The 14993-nt window shown below is 36.3% G+C and overlaps 1 protein-coding gene across 3 annotated transcripts in view; it reads left to right on the top strand.

Moving 5' to 3' along the window:
• Positions 1 to 619: 619 nt before the first annotated feature.
• The window catches only part of LOC121408164 (leupaxin-like), a 54180-nt gene continuing 39806 nt past the window's right edge, over positions 620 to 14993 (top strand). The window contains exons 1-2 of one of the 3 annotated variants that reach the window (XM_041599512.1): positions 620 to 817; positions 11621 to 11790. In XM_041599512.1, the coding sequence (XP_041455446.1) occupies positions 796 to 817; positions 11621 to 11790 (192 nt within the window). In that variant the 5' untranslated portion in view covers positions 620 to 795. The remainder of the gene's footprint in view (positions 818 to 11620; positions 11791 to 14993) is intronic. The other 2 variants (XM_041599514.1, XM_041599513.1) reach the window with 2 other exon arrangements.

Genomic DNA, 14993 nt, shown 5'->3' with positions numbered 1-14993 from the left:
TCTCCTTGCACCTCCTTTCCGCTGTCTCTATTGACAAAAATTTGTCTTTTCCCCTTTCTCATCTTCACCCATATCCTCTGTCTGTTTGCATCACTCACCACTGCTCTCTCTTCCGTTCTGTCTCTCTCTCACTCTCTTTCTTCCTATCATTTATCTTCCCGTGTAATATTGACATCCTGCCATTCTCATCTGTTCCACAGACTCTGGACCTTATTACATCCCCCTTCTATTGTTTCTCTCCTCTTCCCCTCTTTTTGATTGGTCGCCTGCCTTCCACCCCTTTCTCTTTAAAAATCCCCACCTTGCCCCTCCCACCTGCCCCGCCCATTCTTCCCACCACTTGTCTGGCAAAACCATTTACTCTCACACCCATGACACATATAGACATGAACAGGAGAGCTGATGTGTTGCTTTTACGCACCAGGGACCATTGGGTGCAGCCAAGTGATGCTGACGAGGATGCTCGTTGCCGTGATGGTGAGAGGCAGTCAGCGGGGCAGGGAGCATGCTCATATATGGGCAAAGGCCTTATCACATGTGAGACCCCCACACTCGCTCCACTCCACTCCCCTCTGCACTGAGCTTTCTCTGTGTTATGACTAATACTCCGGTCTGAGGTCACCACCAGATGCTGCGTGTGCGTGCGGTAACCAAGTCATCTCGGTACATTTCTTCCATATCCATCTCTTGCATTTCACAGCCACCAAACGTTGCTCATACTATAGGCCTCTGCATTTCTTGTCTTCATAATATGCAGCCTGATTTATCGCTCATTTGGAATATATTTTGCTGTAAATGTTGGCATATCTCCTAGAGGGTAAGGATCATGTGTCGGTATTTGTAATCTCTTTGGGCAATGGTGCTGGTGTTGATTGGCATGTAATTTACACTGTAGAAGACTTAATATATGCCACACAGGTGATGGATGTTTACAAACATTGCCACATCGAATGCTTTGTGAAGGATTGTATGTACATGTATACACATAACACATATTACATTGAAGGCCCTACATGATGTCAAGTAATCTTTGTTGTATTTTTACCAGTACTTGCTCTCCGGTAGTGGATTACCCTAACTAGATTACTTTGTACCATTCAATAGTCATTTATAAATGGTACACACATTGCAATATTTTATACCTCATACATATTAAAAAAGCACTTTCATTCCTTACTGAGACCTTCATCATACATGTATACACATCTCTATCATTCATAGGTGGATCCAGGATTTCAAAATAAATAGTGCAAAGAGCAGAATTGAAAATAGAAAGGGCGCATATTACAACTTTGTTTAGATTTTGCTGTTTGCATGTTCAATTGATGGATTTTTTTTTAGAAATATAGAGGGCATACATCCCTTGCGCTCCTGCCCGGATCTGCCACTGCATCTTCATGTGCAATAGCCTTGGAGGGGTACGTGTACATGTATGCCCTTAACCTTGTCAAATTTCTTTACTTATTTTCTCCCTTCAAAAGTAGACCTATCTCTTTCTAAGTAATACCAGCAAAATGGGGTTAAGTTAACCTTTAGTTCAGTGTACAGGGGGTGTATTTAGGAATCACTTTATTTTTGTACACACTTCCTTGTTTCTTTTATCAGTTATGGGTGACATGGAGAGCCAGGCTACATGTATGGTGGAATGGGTTATATTTGCTCTGGGGCCCATGCTTTCATTAAGAGAATAAAACAAAACAGTTCGCAGCGAACTTGTTACAGGCTGCGTTCCAAAATGGGGTTAACCTTTAGTTTCAGTGTGTTAGGAATCACTTGATTCTTGTATACACTTCCATGTTTCTAATATCAGTTATAGGTGACAAGAATAGCCAGGTAATGGTGGAATGGGTTACATTTGCTCTAGGCTCATGTTTTCATAAAGAGAATAAAAAACAGTTACCAGCGAACTTGTTATGGGCTGCGTTCATGAAAATTTTTAGTCAAGAAATGTACAAATGTAAATCCTGCTGCATCTTTGTTTGGTAATGTTGTGTTTCTCTTTAATAATTGCTCTTGCAGTTTTTATGTCTGGTTTTACCCTGTGATATTGATACTGCGGCTTGTGCCATCACATTAGGTTGTTGCGTCGGGTCAGGCAATTGCGTATATCTGACAATTCGAGAAAAGGGCCATCTGATATTCCTGAAACGTCAGGTCCTGTTTACCAGACTATTTGAGAAAAGGCCACCCTATGTACCCAGTTTACTGGATGTTTTGTGAAAATTATAGCAAAATTCTCAAAACTTTACCTTGATGCAATTATGATAATAATAAAAGTGTGACTTGTAAAGTGCCAAATCCACTCTGTAGAGTGCTCAAGGCACATAAAGAGCTATTAAAGAGTTTTAGAAGATTTTAAAAGTCTCAACAGAGGTGCATTTTTATGTCCTCAGGAAGGCTATTCCACAAATTGGGGTATTCATATAAAGCAAATGATCTTTCCCCCAAGTTTTTGAAAATTTAATAAGGAATAACAAGGTAGCCAGAAGTGGATGAGCACTAAGACCTGCTTGGTCTGTAGTAATGTAGTAATAGTTCAATCCATACATATTTCAATACATTGATTTTAGGGACTACATATAAAAGCGATTGCTTAAATGCATTCTGGGGAGAATTTGATGATTTTTTTTAGGGGGGTTTTTTGTCAGTGATTTTTACTGGCTAATTTGCTCTCTGTCAATCAGATTCAGGAATTTGCAGTAGCTTATAACAATAGTCAGTGAAAATCACTGATTATTTGCTTCATAAAATGCTCCCTTACATGTAGCTACATACATGTAGGTTGGATTCTGAGGCAAGGTTTTCTTTCATAAGACTCAGAAGGTGAAACAAGAATGGTATATTGTGTCAATATCTACTGTCTGCTTTGAGGGACGCTTCTATTTGCCCATTTTTTTTTGTGATGGGCGTAAAATTCAACACGGTGATATTTCATCTTCTGCCAATGGCCAAGCCTACAATGTCTGTGTACTGTGGAATGTATTCAGGTTCATTATAGAGTATTCTGTTCAGGTACATATGAATATATTTGTTTCTGTGCTCATGATCATAATTTCAATCACATGTAAACCCAAGAGGTGGATTGTTCATCAAGTGTTTGTGTGATGATTGCTTGTAAAGTTGTAGTAGTATTAAACAGGTATTCTTTATTAAAGTTGAATTATATTTATGCTGTGCGGAGCAATTAATCTAAATTTTAATTCATGAGATTACCTGTTCTGTTTCTCTATTAATCATGTTTGCAAACAATTCTCTCTCTGTATTTAAACATGTATTTTCTAACTTTGCAATGAGTTAAAGTATTCAAATTGAAGCATATTAATTTCTTAAGTGACAAACTTCTCTTAATACAATATTTCCCACTTCTTTGAATTGTCTATTCATATGGTACTTTCTACATGTGTGACAAAAGACACACACATTCATACATGTAGTCAGTGCATTAGATGAATGTTTATTTTTGCAAAATAAATCTAATAGGCCTACAGAATGTCATCATCGGTAGGATTGAAATTCTATTGAGACTTCATTTTATAGTGTTTCATTCTCTACAATGGGGCTTTGTTAAGACCTACCCATATTGACATTTAATCTTTCAGAATTTTAAATGTTTACTACCTTGATCTCACTGAGTCATTATTTACATTTCTAGTGAATTGCTGTCTTGTGCATTGCAGTACTTGATGTATTATCTTTCCTCGTCACAGGCCTGCTCGTCATGTTATTATTGTACAATTAAATATATCTCTTTGCTGTTAACACATTGTACATGTAGGTCTATACATCATATTTCAGTTTGAACAAATTTTTGAATTCTGAATTCCTGTTGTAACTCCTTAAACAGAAAATGAATTTGAAGTAGAATTCAATACATGTAAATTGATAACAGAAAATTGTAGGTCTGTGTAAACTCCAAATAGAATGCACCCAGACTTTGTCCTGTACTTTCAAAATATTTGTAGGCCCACAGTTAGTCAGTAACAGGACTAAATACCAAAAAATCAGTAACAGAAATCATTAGATGTGCAGTATAATCAGCCATTAACATTTCCAATAACTTAGACATCGTTTTCATTATACTGTAGTTTACTGGAAATCGCTTCAGGAAACCAGTTTGAAAGTTTGCTTTGCTAGCGTTCTCATTTGATCAGCCCAACATGGTTTACAAAACCACTTCATAATGTAAAGTGCCTTGTTGCTATGGGAATGCTCAGTGGGGGTGACATGTTTTGCGCAATATCTGAAACCGCAGCATTGACATTCTATAGGCCTACACAGTGTGTGGAGTAGCGCACTCAAAATGTGCGAAGATCGCTTCCCGAAGAACGGTTCTGTCCTCACTTACGCTAAAACCAGTTTAACGAGGCAAAGCGTTCTTGAAAACTACATCGCAAAGTGGTTTTCTGAACTTGTTTGGAATATCGCTTCCAAGACATGCTTTGACTGTTCTCATTACGCGTTAAAACTATTGTCCACTTCTAAAACTAGTTTCCAGTAAGCTAGTTTTAGGATGGAAGTGAGAATGATGTCTTTGAGGCACTGTACTGCCTTTACAACTAGATCTACGTCATCTTTCACTTGGTCTAATGTGCAAATGTGATTGGTAGAGACTGATCTATTATCATTTACTTTCGATATCAAGTCTGAATAGGTGGATGGGAATGTAGGTCAATGCATCTGTTTGTATCAATTGTACTTTGAGTCTCCTGTTACTGGTACATGTACATGTAGGTGACTAAAAGAGAAAAAAAAATGCTGACTCTTTTTGTTTGACATCTCATGTTTCTGTGTTTCCAAGTGACAAAAAACTTGTAATAGATGACACTCCTATAATTCTTGAGTTAATCAGATTTTATTTTGAATCTCCCTTCAATTTAGGCCTACATGTAGACCAGTATTTACATACAGTGAGTGGGTGAAAAATACTGCAAATTTAATTTGTGTCTCACCTGCGAAGCAGAGTGAGACTATAGGCGCCGCTTTTCCGACGGCGGCGGCGACGGCGTCGGCGGCGTCAACATCAAATCTTAACCTGAGGTTAAGTTTTTGAAATGACATCATAACTTAGAAAGTATATGGACCTAGTTCATGAAACTTGGCCATAAGGTTAATCAAGTATTACTGAACATCCTATTAAAGTTTCATGTCACATGACCAAGGTCAAAGGTCATTTAGGGTCAATGAACTTAGACCATGTTGGAGGAATCAACATCGAAATCTTAACCTGAGGTTAAGTTTTTGAAATGTCATCATAACTTGGAAAATATATGGACCTAGTTCATGAAACTTAGACATAAGGTTAATCAAGTATCACTGAATATCCTGCATGAGTTTCACGTCACATGACCAAGGTCAAAGGTCATTTAGGGTCAATGAACTTTGGCCGAATTGGGGATATCTGTTGAATTCCCATCATAACTTTGAAAGTTTATGGATATGATTCATGAAACTTGGACATAATAGTAATAAATCAAGCATCACTGAATATTTTGTGCAAGTTTCAGGTCTCATGATTAAGGTCAAAGGTCATTTAGGGTCAATGAACTTTGGCCGAATCGGGGGTATCTGTTGAATTACCATCATAACTTTGAAAGTTTATTAGTCTAGTTCATTAAACTTGGACATATGAGTAATCAAATATCACTGAACATCCTGTGCGCGTTTCAGGTCACATGACCAAGGTCAAAGGTCAATGAACTTTGGCCGAATTGGGTTTATCTGTTGAATTACCATCAAAACTATGAAAGTTAATGGATTTTATTCATGAAACTTGTACATAAGAGTAATCAAGTATCACTGAACATCCTGTGCGAGTTTCAGGTCACATGATCAAGGTCAAAGGTCATGTATGGTCAATGAACTTTGGCCATGTTGGGGTTTTTTGTTGAATAACCATCATATCTCTGTAAGTTTATTGGTCTCGTTCATAAAAAGTGGACATAAGAGTAACCATGTATCACTGAACATCTTGTGCGAGTTAGAGTAGTATTCAAAGTCAGCACTGCTGCTATATTGAACCGCGTGATGCAGGTGAGACGGCCAGAGGCATTCCACTTGTTGCCTGTTATTGTCCTTTTTTCTCTCCAGTTTATTATGAAATATTCATAGCCAAGCCACTGCCAATTAGAACAATTCCAAAGGGGGACATTTCGCGACTTTCATTTGGGGTATTTGGGCTAACTCATCTTTTCATTGAACACTGTATGAAAGCCTACATGGGTGCCCCCCCCCCCTCCGACCAAAGGGTCATGGGTATAAAAGATGTAGATACACAATGTAATGATCAATACATGTATGATAGTGATGTTGGCCTGTTCCTGGTAGCAATGACGCATCTCCATCCTCCTGGTCCATTACCATGGTAGTGATATCCTATACCTGCAGGTATGAGTAAGTGATTTCATCTATATCAGTTTGGCTTTGACGGATAGCACCCTGACATTTGTCTTTGACATTGATATGATAGCTGATAGTACATGTAGTCTATTGGTTTCAGGGGATGTGTCCAGGATTTCCAGAACAGCTGGGCCACATATATTTTTCATTACGATGCTTTGAATACCAATTTCTTCACAGTTTTCTGAAAAATGAGCTGAAAAGATTCTCACTCCTAAAGGGATTCTTTTTTTTCAGTCACTATGAAACAAATCCCATTTAAAAATGGAAAGGGCATGTCTCTGATTCTGAGTGAAAGTAGGGAGGGTAGGGGGTGGGGGTATACAGCTGGCAGTGCACCCTTTGACTTAATGCAGAATAAGGGTATTCTTTTAAAGTGAGATGGTGTTTAAAATTACAAATTATCGTCATTATGGTGAGCCCAATTCATTATCAAATCTAAAGCATTTACATTTATTTATATATAACATGCTGTCCATGTGCGTATTTCAAATTACCTCTAAATGTTGGCCAATGGTCCCCAACTCCCATCACCTGGTTCATATAGTGTGTAAACAGCATCTGTAATACCCCAGCAATTAGGTAGATGGTATCGAGCTCGGAGAACCATGGGTATTAGTCATCCTTTCATCCAAGTATCTAATGGATCAAGGCTTAAAAGGTGCATTCACATGTGATTTTTTTTGGTAAATGGATGGGTTTTTTGGTGGTTTTCAAATTTCTTTAATCTGTTAATTAAATTATAGACTAAAACTTAGATGAATATGTCTACCATGAATATGTTGCAAGCTCCATGAAGATACCTCCATCATTTTGGGTCTGCACTTGAACTTTATTTGCAGCAAATAATAATTAACATGACCTGCAATTTGCATACAATAATAGAAAGAAACAAAACCTGAAAACTCCCTAGCTGAAACAACTCCTTCACTAAATAAATGTGTTCAAAATTCTTTGCCACAAAACTTCAAAAGAGCAATCAACACAAAAATGCAGATTTTTAACCTTCTTGATGTGATTGCCTGACTTGTCAGAAATATGTAAAAGAGAATAAAAAACAAATTTTTGAGGCCAAATATTTTGTGTAAAGATGTACTTCTCACTCCCATACATGTACATGCATTTCTGAGTGCAGTGCATAGCTCAGATGAAATAAAGTTATAGTTTGCGGTAATATCAATTTGAACATTTTAAAGCATGCCTGTTCAGTAGGTGCATTAGATTCAGTATTTCCCAAAGACACTTTCGTTCTCAAATTAATCGTTGAACTGAACTTGTCTATCAAAATGTATCTTTGCTCTGCTCGTTTTTTCTTGTCTAATAAACTTTGAATGTGAACATGACTTTTTAGATGACAAGATGCATTGTGATATTATCAGCCCCATATTCCTCCAGGCCAGAGTGTACAGCCCAGAAGCTCCCATTGACCACTTAAGTTAATCCATTTAGTGAACTAATGAATTTCTGAAATGAATGGGAGATTCCATCACCCACTATATAACATTGAACTTTATTAGCATTGGGGATGGTTTTTGTCTTGAAAATTTGCAGGGAACAGCATGAAGGATTTGTGTGGATACACAGTTCTGACGGTCTCCTTAATGCGCTATCGAGTAAAATGTGTTTCCTTGAAATTTTCAGAAAAATTGTTTATTGTGAATATTAGAGTCCTTCTATTGTAAATTGTATTGTAGAGTATTTTTTTTACGTTCAAAGTGAAAGAGAAGAGAAACGTAAGCATCAATTTTTTTTATTTTGCATAATTACTTTATTTGAATATACTGACATATTCTAATCACCAAACACTTAAAGAACTATTTGGACAGTACAGTGCAGACACTACAGTACTTTAATTCAGGTAAAATATCGGATAATCTTTTCGCATACATGTACATGTATGGAATAAGTGGCAAAGGGGGTATTTATAAAGAAAAATGATAGCATTTCCAAGAGAGAGAGAGAGAGCTCTGTATCTGAATTAATATTCAAACTCAAAGTTTTTAAGAGAATCTCTTGATGAGAATAGGAAATATTACACTTTTGTAAGAATTGAATGTCAGAAAAATCAACGGTTTAACATAAACTCTCTTCATTGGATTATAATCCAATACTTCAGACAGGCTTTTAAAGAGAAAGTTTAAAGTGAAACTGATGTGACAACTTGTCACTGGTCCAATATATCCTCATTCAAAATAGTGTGGCTTTAAGTACTTGTCATCTTTAAAGTGTTTCTATTTTTGGTACAATATGAGACATCTAGTGGTCTCCCATTCCCCATCTCATCCCCATGATCCTGTGCAAGCATGGAGCGCATCTTTTTGATCGCCATGGTAATGGATGCAAGCAGCTAGGATTGATTATTAGTCATCCATTTTGTGTTCTTGAAGGAGGATGACTGGGTGTCATTCGTCATCATTACCAAACTCTTCATTCCTGCTAAGGTTACTAGGTGGTTTCAGACAGCCTCAAAGTTCGCCAGTTCCAGGTATTCTCTGATCAGGAAATTTACCCCGATCAGAAAATACCAGGTATTTTGGTAATGTGAAAGCAAACTACGCGTAATTTCCCCGAAAGAAAATACCCGCTAAATAGTGGGTACTTGGCGAAATTACGAGAACTTTCGTGGGGATTTTTCCAAGGTCGCAGGTATTTTGGCGATGTGAAAGCAAATTACGGGAACTTTTAGCCCAGCGTGTCGTTGGGCGCGGCGGCGTGGGTGGCTGCTGGGCTAGTGATTTTGAATCTCCCGCCTTGCCTGCTTATCAGACCACACTGCGCATGCTCGTAACTTCGGGTACTTATCCCGAAGGATGTGTTTCGGGGCGGTGTGAATGCTGGAATAATTAACGGGTATTTTCTAGCCTTAAAAAGTTCTCGTAATTTAACGGGGATTCTTGTGATCGAGGCGGTTTGAAACCACCTAGTGTGAATCATTCCAATCGATGTTGACTGTTGAGGAATTTGTTGATTAGATGCCATTAAGTTTTTTGTTATATTTAGAGAGAAATGGTAATATTCTTCATAGTGGATTTGCACATTATGTCTGAAACATGAAATTAGAGTCTGAATAAGTAGGAACCTCGCCACTCCTGTCAAGGTTAATCCTGAATTGCTTCTGTCAAAGCAGAAAAGCCTGTGTTTACATGTACATGTAAATTCCAAGGTTTTGTTGTTGTCCAGGTTTTATAGATACTATTTTGCAATGACTTTGGTGCACCTGAATGTTTTAGAAATTATTACTTTTTGTAAAGTTAGAGTCTGAGCGTCATTTGTGATTGAAACCTCTTTTCTCCAGCAAAGGTTGCTCAGAATCATTTATTCCATTTATGCCAGAAACCCTGTGTCAGGCATACTATAAATCATTCTGCCAAAGGGGCGATTCCGTAAAATAATTAACCATTTTGGACATTGTATGTTCACAACTGTTCATACTACATGTAGGCCCTTCAATCGTACGACCAAGAAAATAAAGACAAGCCATTTCAGGAAGTAGCCACGTAAAGACAGGGGTCAGATATTTGTAAATGTACATAATTAATACAGCTGGTCAGTTTCGTCCCTGTGGCCATCATCCCTTGATCTCGGTTTAAATATTGTATTTCAGAATACTTGACTTGTTAGTTTCATTGAGAATTGGTTGCATATCCTGTACTCTGTGGTAAATCTAATCATCCATTACAGTGAGTCTTGATCAATTTAATTGCCGTTTGGATTATTCCTAATGAGATATCTATTACCTGTCATGTTTAACCAGAAAAGATTCAAGATAAATTTGATTTTCCCTGCGATGCATTTTGCTGCCTAAGATTCCCAGTCATTTTTTGTTTGACAGAGATACATGTATATCATCATAAATTTCAAATTTTGTTCATTTCAATAACTAATATGGTATGAAAATGAAGTGAGAATAATTTAAGAATTCAAAGTCAAACTGATGTTATTATTGTGTAAGATTTGTTTAGAACTATGACAACCATGTTTATTAGAGGCATGGATGCATTACTTTTGTGTTCTTAATGCCTTTCACTGAAACTCTAAAGGAGACATAATGCTGATTCAAATGTGAGTTTATGCGCAAATCATTTTTTTTCACCATCAGGCCTCAGTTTTAACTTTATTAGTCATAAACCAATACGTGACACAGTATTTGGTGTCAAATCAATATTGAATTTAAAGGTAAATTCCAGTTTTGGTAACGATCTCAAAATGACTTTTTACAGAATCTAATATAATGACCACCCAAGTGTCTGTTTGTATGAATAAAAAATATGTGCCAAAGGATTCTGGGAGAAACTGTGTAATTGCTGAGAAATAAGCTAAATAAGCGCAGATTCGGTCACTTCCGTCGGGTCTTTATTCCAGCAATAATAATACACTGTCCCACGTGTGCGTATCTGTGTTGGTGATCTTCAGTGTGAACGTTTTTCAGCGTAGATTTCAAGATTTCACAAAGTTCAGTTTATGTAACTGTACCAGATCTTCATCCACGATGATATACTGACAATTAAGCCTGGTTTTACAGACTTTCTCATGAAATCAGTGTTTACTGCAACTACTGGAATTTCTCTTTAATGTCATGTTTGAAAGCAAAATATATTTGATCCGTGAAATAGAGTTTTCTTATTTCATGTTTTCAGTCATATTATGAGTTCACAATGATATTTGACAAAAACAAATATTATGGTCATGTGTCATAATAACCAGTTAAAATAAGAATCATGCTTCCTTCATGAAATTGATTCTTTACAGTAAGTTCCAATATTTATACATTGTAAGTTCTATTAAACAATCTTGGAAAAAAATTCCCTTTCTCCTTAATATGTAAAAGTATGGTATTAAATCTGTAATGGAAACTTATATGTGCTTGGAATATATTTTGTTTTCAAGTACCCTTACTCTAAAAAGAAATAAGATTTTTTTCAATAGCATATCAATTACAATCTGTGAAATATATATCAGTCTTAATAAAATGTTTATTGCTTCAAAGGAGACGTGTACATGTGCATCATGATTTTAAATGTCATGATTGCAATTGTATACAGTATGTGCATTTCCTCTTAGTTTTGTTATCTGTTGTGCAAGGCTGCTGTTGGATAAATTACATGTATTTGTAATTAACATCCTTGTTTGATATGAATTCTGCATTGTGTATTTTGAAACTAATTAATAAAATTAACAGAGATAAAAAATTTGATCTTTTTTTTCTTCATTTGTTTCTTCACAGACGCATTACTTGCAGACCTTGATAATACAAGAGCACAGTTAAAGGAGAACCGTGAAAGGAACATACAAGATTCTCCATACTCGTATCCTGTTGGGGCGTTATCACCACATACACCGGTATCACCCATCTACTCTGAGATTGCAAACGGTTTCTCACCATCACCTAGTCCAGTAAGATACAATATATTTGTGTTTAATTGATTATAACTTCATTAAAGGGGAATCTCATGCTGCCTCAAATTAAAAGAAAAAAACAAAAAAAAACGAACAGAAAAAAAAATGTTATGGTGTGGTGAAATCTGTCAATGAACATAAACCAAGTTAAAATTTTGTGATGTAACATGCGAGCATTGAGCTCCTCCATTTGTCATTAAAATTTTATAAAATTTCTTAAAAATCAGGCATATCATTTCATACATGTTTCTATGAGAAAAATATATATACAATGTAGTCTCAAGAACCACTTAAAAATTGGGATTTCATTTTCGTCAGTCTTGCCTCTTAAAAACTTTTCTGCTTTGATTTAAACATATGTATAGAATTAATTTCACCTATTTCAATAAGTGAATTACTCAAATTTTGTTTTCTCTGGACATCTCCCATTTATTCTGCTTCTATGAGAGATGTTGATGAAATCCATTTTTCTTATATGGGAAAAATAATGAAACTCAATTTTTAAATATTGAGAAGAGATACAGCGAATCAAACAACATTTGAAGTAGAGCCAACTGGTTTTATCGGCACAAACATGTTTGTAGTATACAGTGAAATCCCACCCACTATGAAACTCTTTTCAAGTTCAACATCAATTTTATAGAAACCTTTTTTCATTCGCCAAAGCAGCACCCAAAAGGAATATCTGTTGTTGGTGCATCCTCAAGTAATTAAAATTCATCAGCTATCTCGTATCACCTATCTCATAAACAATTCTACCAGGCGGTATGTCTTCTGCAAGTTCTGCCATCATTTTGTCTGTGAACAGCTCATTACTGTCTGAACCAGCCAAGTTGGTATGAGATGATCTCAGATCTTGCTTCCATTATCACATACCAAGGAGCTCTCATTGGGATTTTGTGGGGGGGGGGTCACAGAGAAGATGATCTCTGCTTTGTCACGTATGCCCCCCTCGCCATCAGAACACAAGAAAATGTTCCATTACCGATTTGGTTTGAAATACATGGGCTGCTTTGCACATATGGTCCTTTGTTGGTAATACTTCTTTTGTGTCCCCTGGTCCTTGGTCCGAGTTTACTGGTGTTAGGTGTAGTTTTGCCTTCTCTAGCTTCCAACACCTGCAGTGTATATAACATGATGGCGCAGTTACTACAATATACAGAGATTTTTCTTTGGACTACCTGTAGTTTCAATTTAACACCAAAAGGCGAAGGTCAACACCAAACTTGAAATCACCCATTGAATAACAAAATACATGTTATTTTGCCAAGCCATAGGAAAAACAGGGACACCTATTAAAGCCCTTTGGAACACGAGGACACAACCGGAAATTTCAGCACCAATATGAAAGGCCAATCAGCTGATTGCTTGGTGAATATTTGTATTTTGGACATGGATATGATTTTCTCTCTCAAAAAATTCTTAACCTTTCATTCATTCTCTTGTATGTCTTGAAAGCACTAGTAGCTTGTCAATCTGGCCGAAAGATAAAGGACATGTTATATTTTGGATCAAATATAAGAATAGAGGTTTAGCCATTATCTGTAGTGGTATTCAGGAAGGAGCTGAATACGAAACTTAATTACAATTCCACAAAATTTCCTACCGGTTTTCATACCCCAAGCTGTCCATATTCATAACCGTAAGTGATTCATGAAAGATCAGAGTCAAGGAGCTGATGTAATGAGTGCTGTTCTGTCTGACGTTAATCGTCACTCAAAATGAACCATGTGTGAAGCTCTGAAATTTTTATTAATAACGAGGAAGATCGAGAAACGTGTTTTGCTCCCAGTCTAGCCTGGAGAACCACTAAATTTAGAAAGTGCAAGCTGTTAGGTGTCATTTTCTTGCTCATATCATAACAATCACTTTGGTGTTCAAGAGCAAAACATGATGGATTGAAATCTGGTATCCTATTTCTGTATGATTTTACTTTCACTTTTTAGGCTTTGTGATTACAATTTTGTGGGGTTTTTGCTCTTCAAGACTTCAGAATTGTTGACAAAGTATTTCAGAGTTTGTCATAGAATAGAATACAGAGCTCTTATCAGATACTTGAAAATGTGAGCAATTGTTTAATAGAATTGTATAGTAAAAACATGTTGCAAACTTGCAATGACATTGTACTCAAGGGGCAAATCTAGGATTTCATGAAAGTAGGTGTATAGAAATATCAACATTGTTATTTCATTAAAAGTTGGTAAATTTATTCATTAAATTTAAATTACGTCTTGCTGAAAAAAATTATTCAACCAATTTACAAATTAAAAAAAAAACTTTGATCACTTTCATGGATTGTGCAATGAGGTGAGGTACATGTTCATTGCAACATGTACGTCAGTTTATCATGTTTTGTGAGGCTTACAGACCCCCCTTCCCATTAGATATTGTCATTAAAAAATGTAACTAAAGCCCCAAACTAAAATGTTCCAGTATGAAAACCAACAATACTTTTATATAATAGAGGATCCATTTGTAATTTGAATTAATTTTTAAATGAGTTGAAATTACACACCTACATGTACAGGTCATAAAACAAATTTTGTGATGTAATCTAAAATCTAATAGAAATTGATCTACATGCATTTTGGGGTACAGAAACACTTAGGGTTGAAAATAAAGGATGAAACCTTCATATGAAGCTCACCAATGCTCACTGAAGCACTAGATCTCTACACATAAATATAAAATTTAAATGTTTCAAAGGGCCTCTATTGAAGAAAATTGTAAATGAATGAGGAGGATCTAAATCTAATGTGACAAAGAAACCCAAGAAGTTTACAGTATATCCGATATATATAATTCACAAGATTTGATCTTTTCCAAGACTTAAGATGGCTTTTAAATTGGATACCCTAAACCAAATGTCCATGTCCAACTGTTAATACATATTGATATAGGTGGAAAATTTGTATTGAAATATTGTCCCATGTGTTTATGCTGTGTACATGTCACAGATGAACTCTTGTTGAGATTTAGAGCACTTATCTCTCAGAAGTTTACGTCTGATCTCATTCATCTTTCTTCACTCTCTTGACGAAGACGCTCTCTTTGAATGCTCTATCACATAGCAAACATTCCATTAAGATTCAATTTCTTGACAAATCGGTCTGAGGAGCTTTGATAAATCCGGTGCAGATTGGTTTCTGGTAATGAGAATCACCGGGGCTTTAATAGGGAGCTCCGAGATATTTGCTGAC

The sequence above is a fragment of the Lytechinus variegatus genome, chromosome 2, assembly GCF_018143015.1.
Source record: "Lytechinus variegatus isolate NC3 chromosome 2, Lvar_3.0, whole genome shotgun sequence".
Taxonomy (NCBI): domain Eukaryota; kingdom Metazoa; phylum Echinodermata; class Echinoidea; order Temnopleuroida; family Toxopneustidae; genus Lytechinus; species Lytechinus variegatus.
The sequence above is the reverse complement of the archived record's forward strand: the minus strand, read 5'-3'. Positions and strand labels throughout refer to the sequence as shown.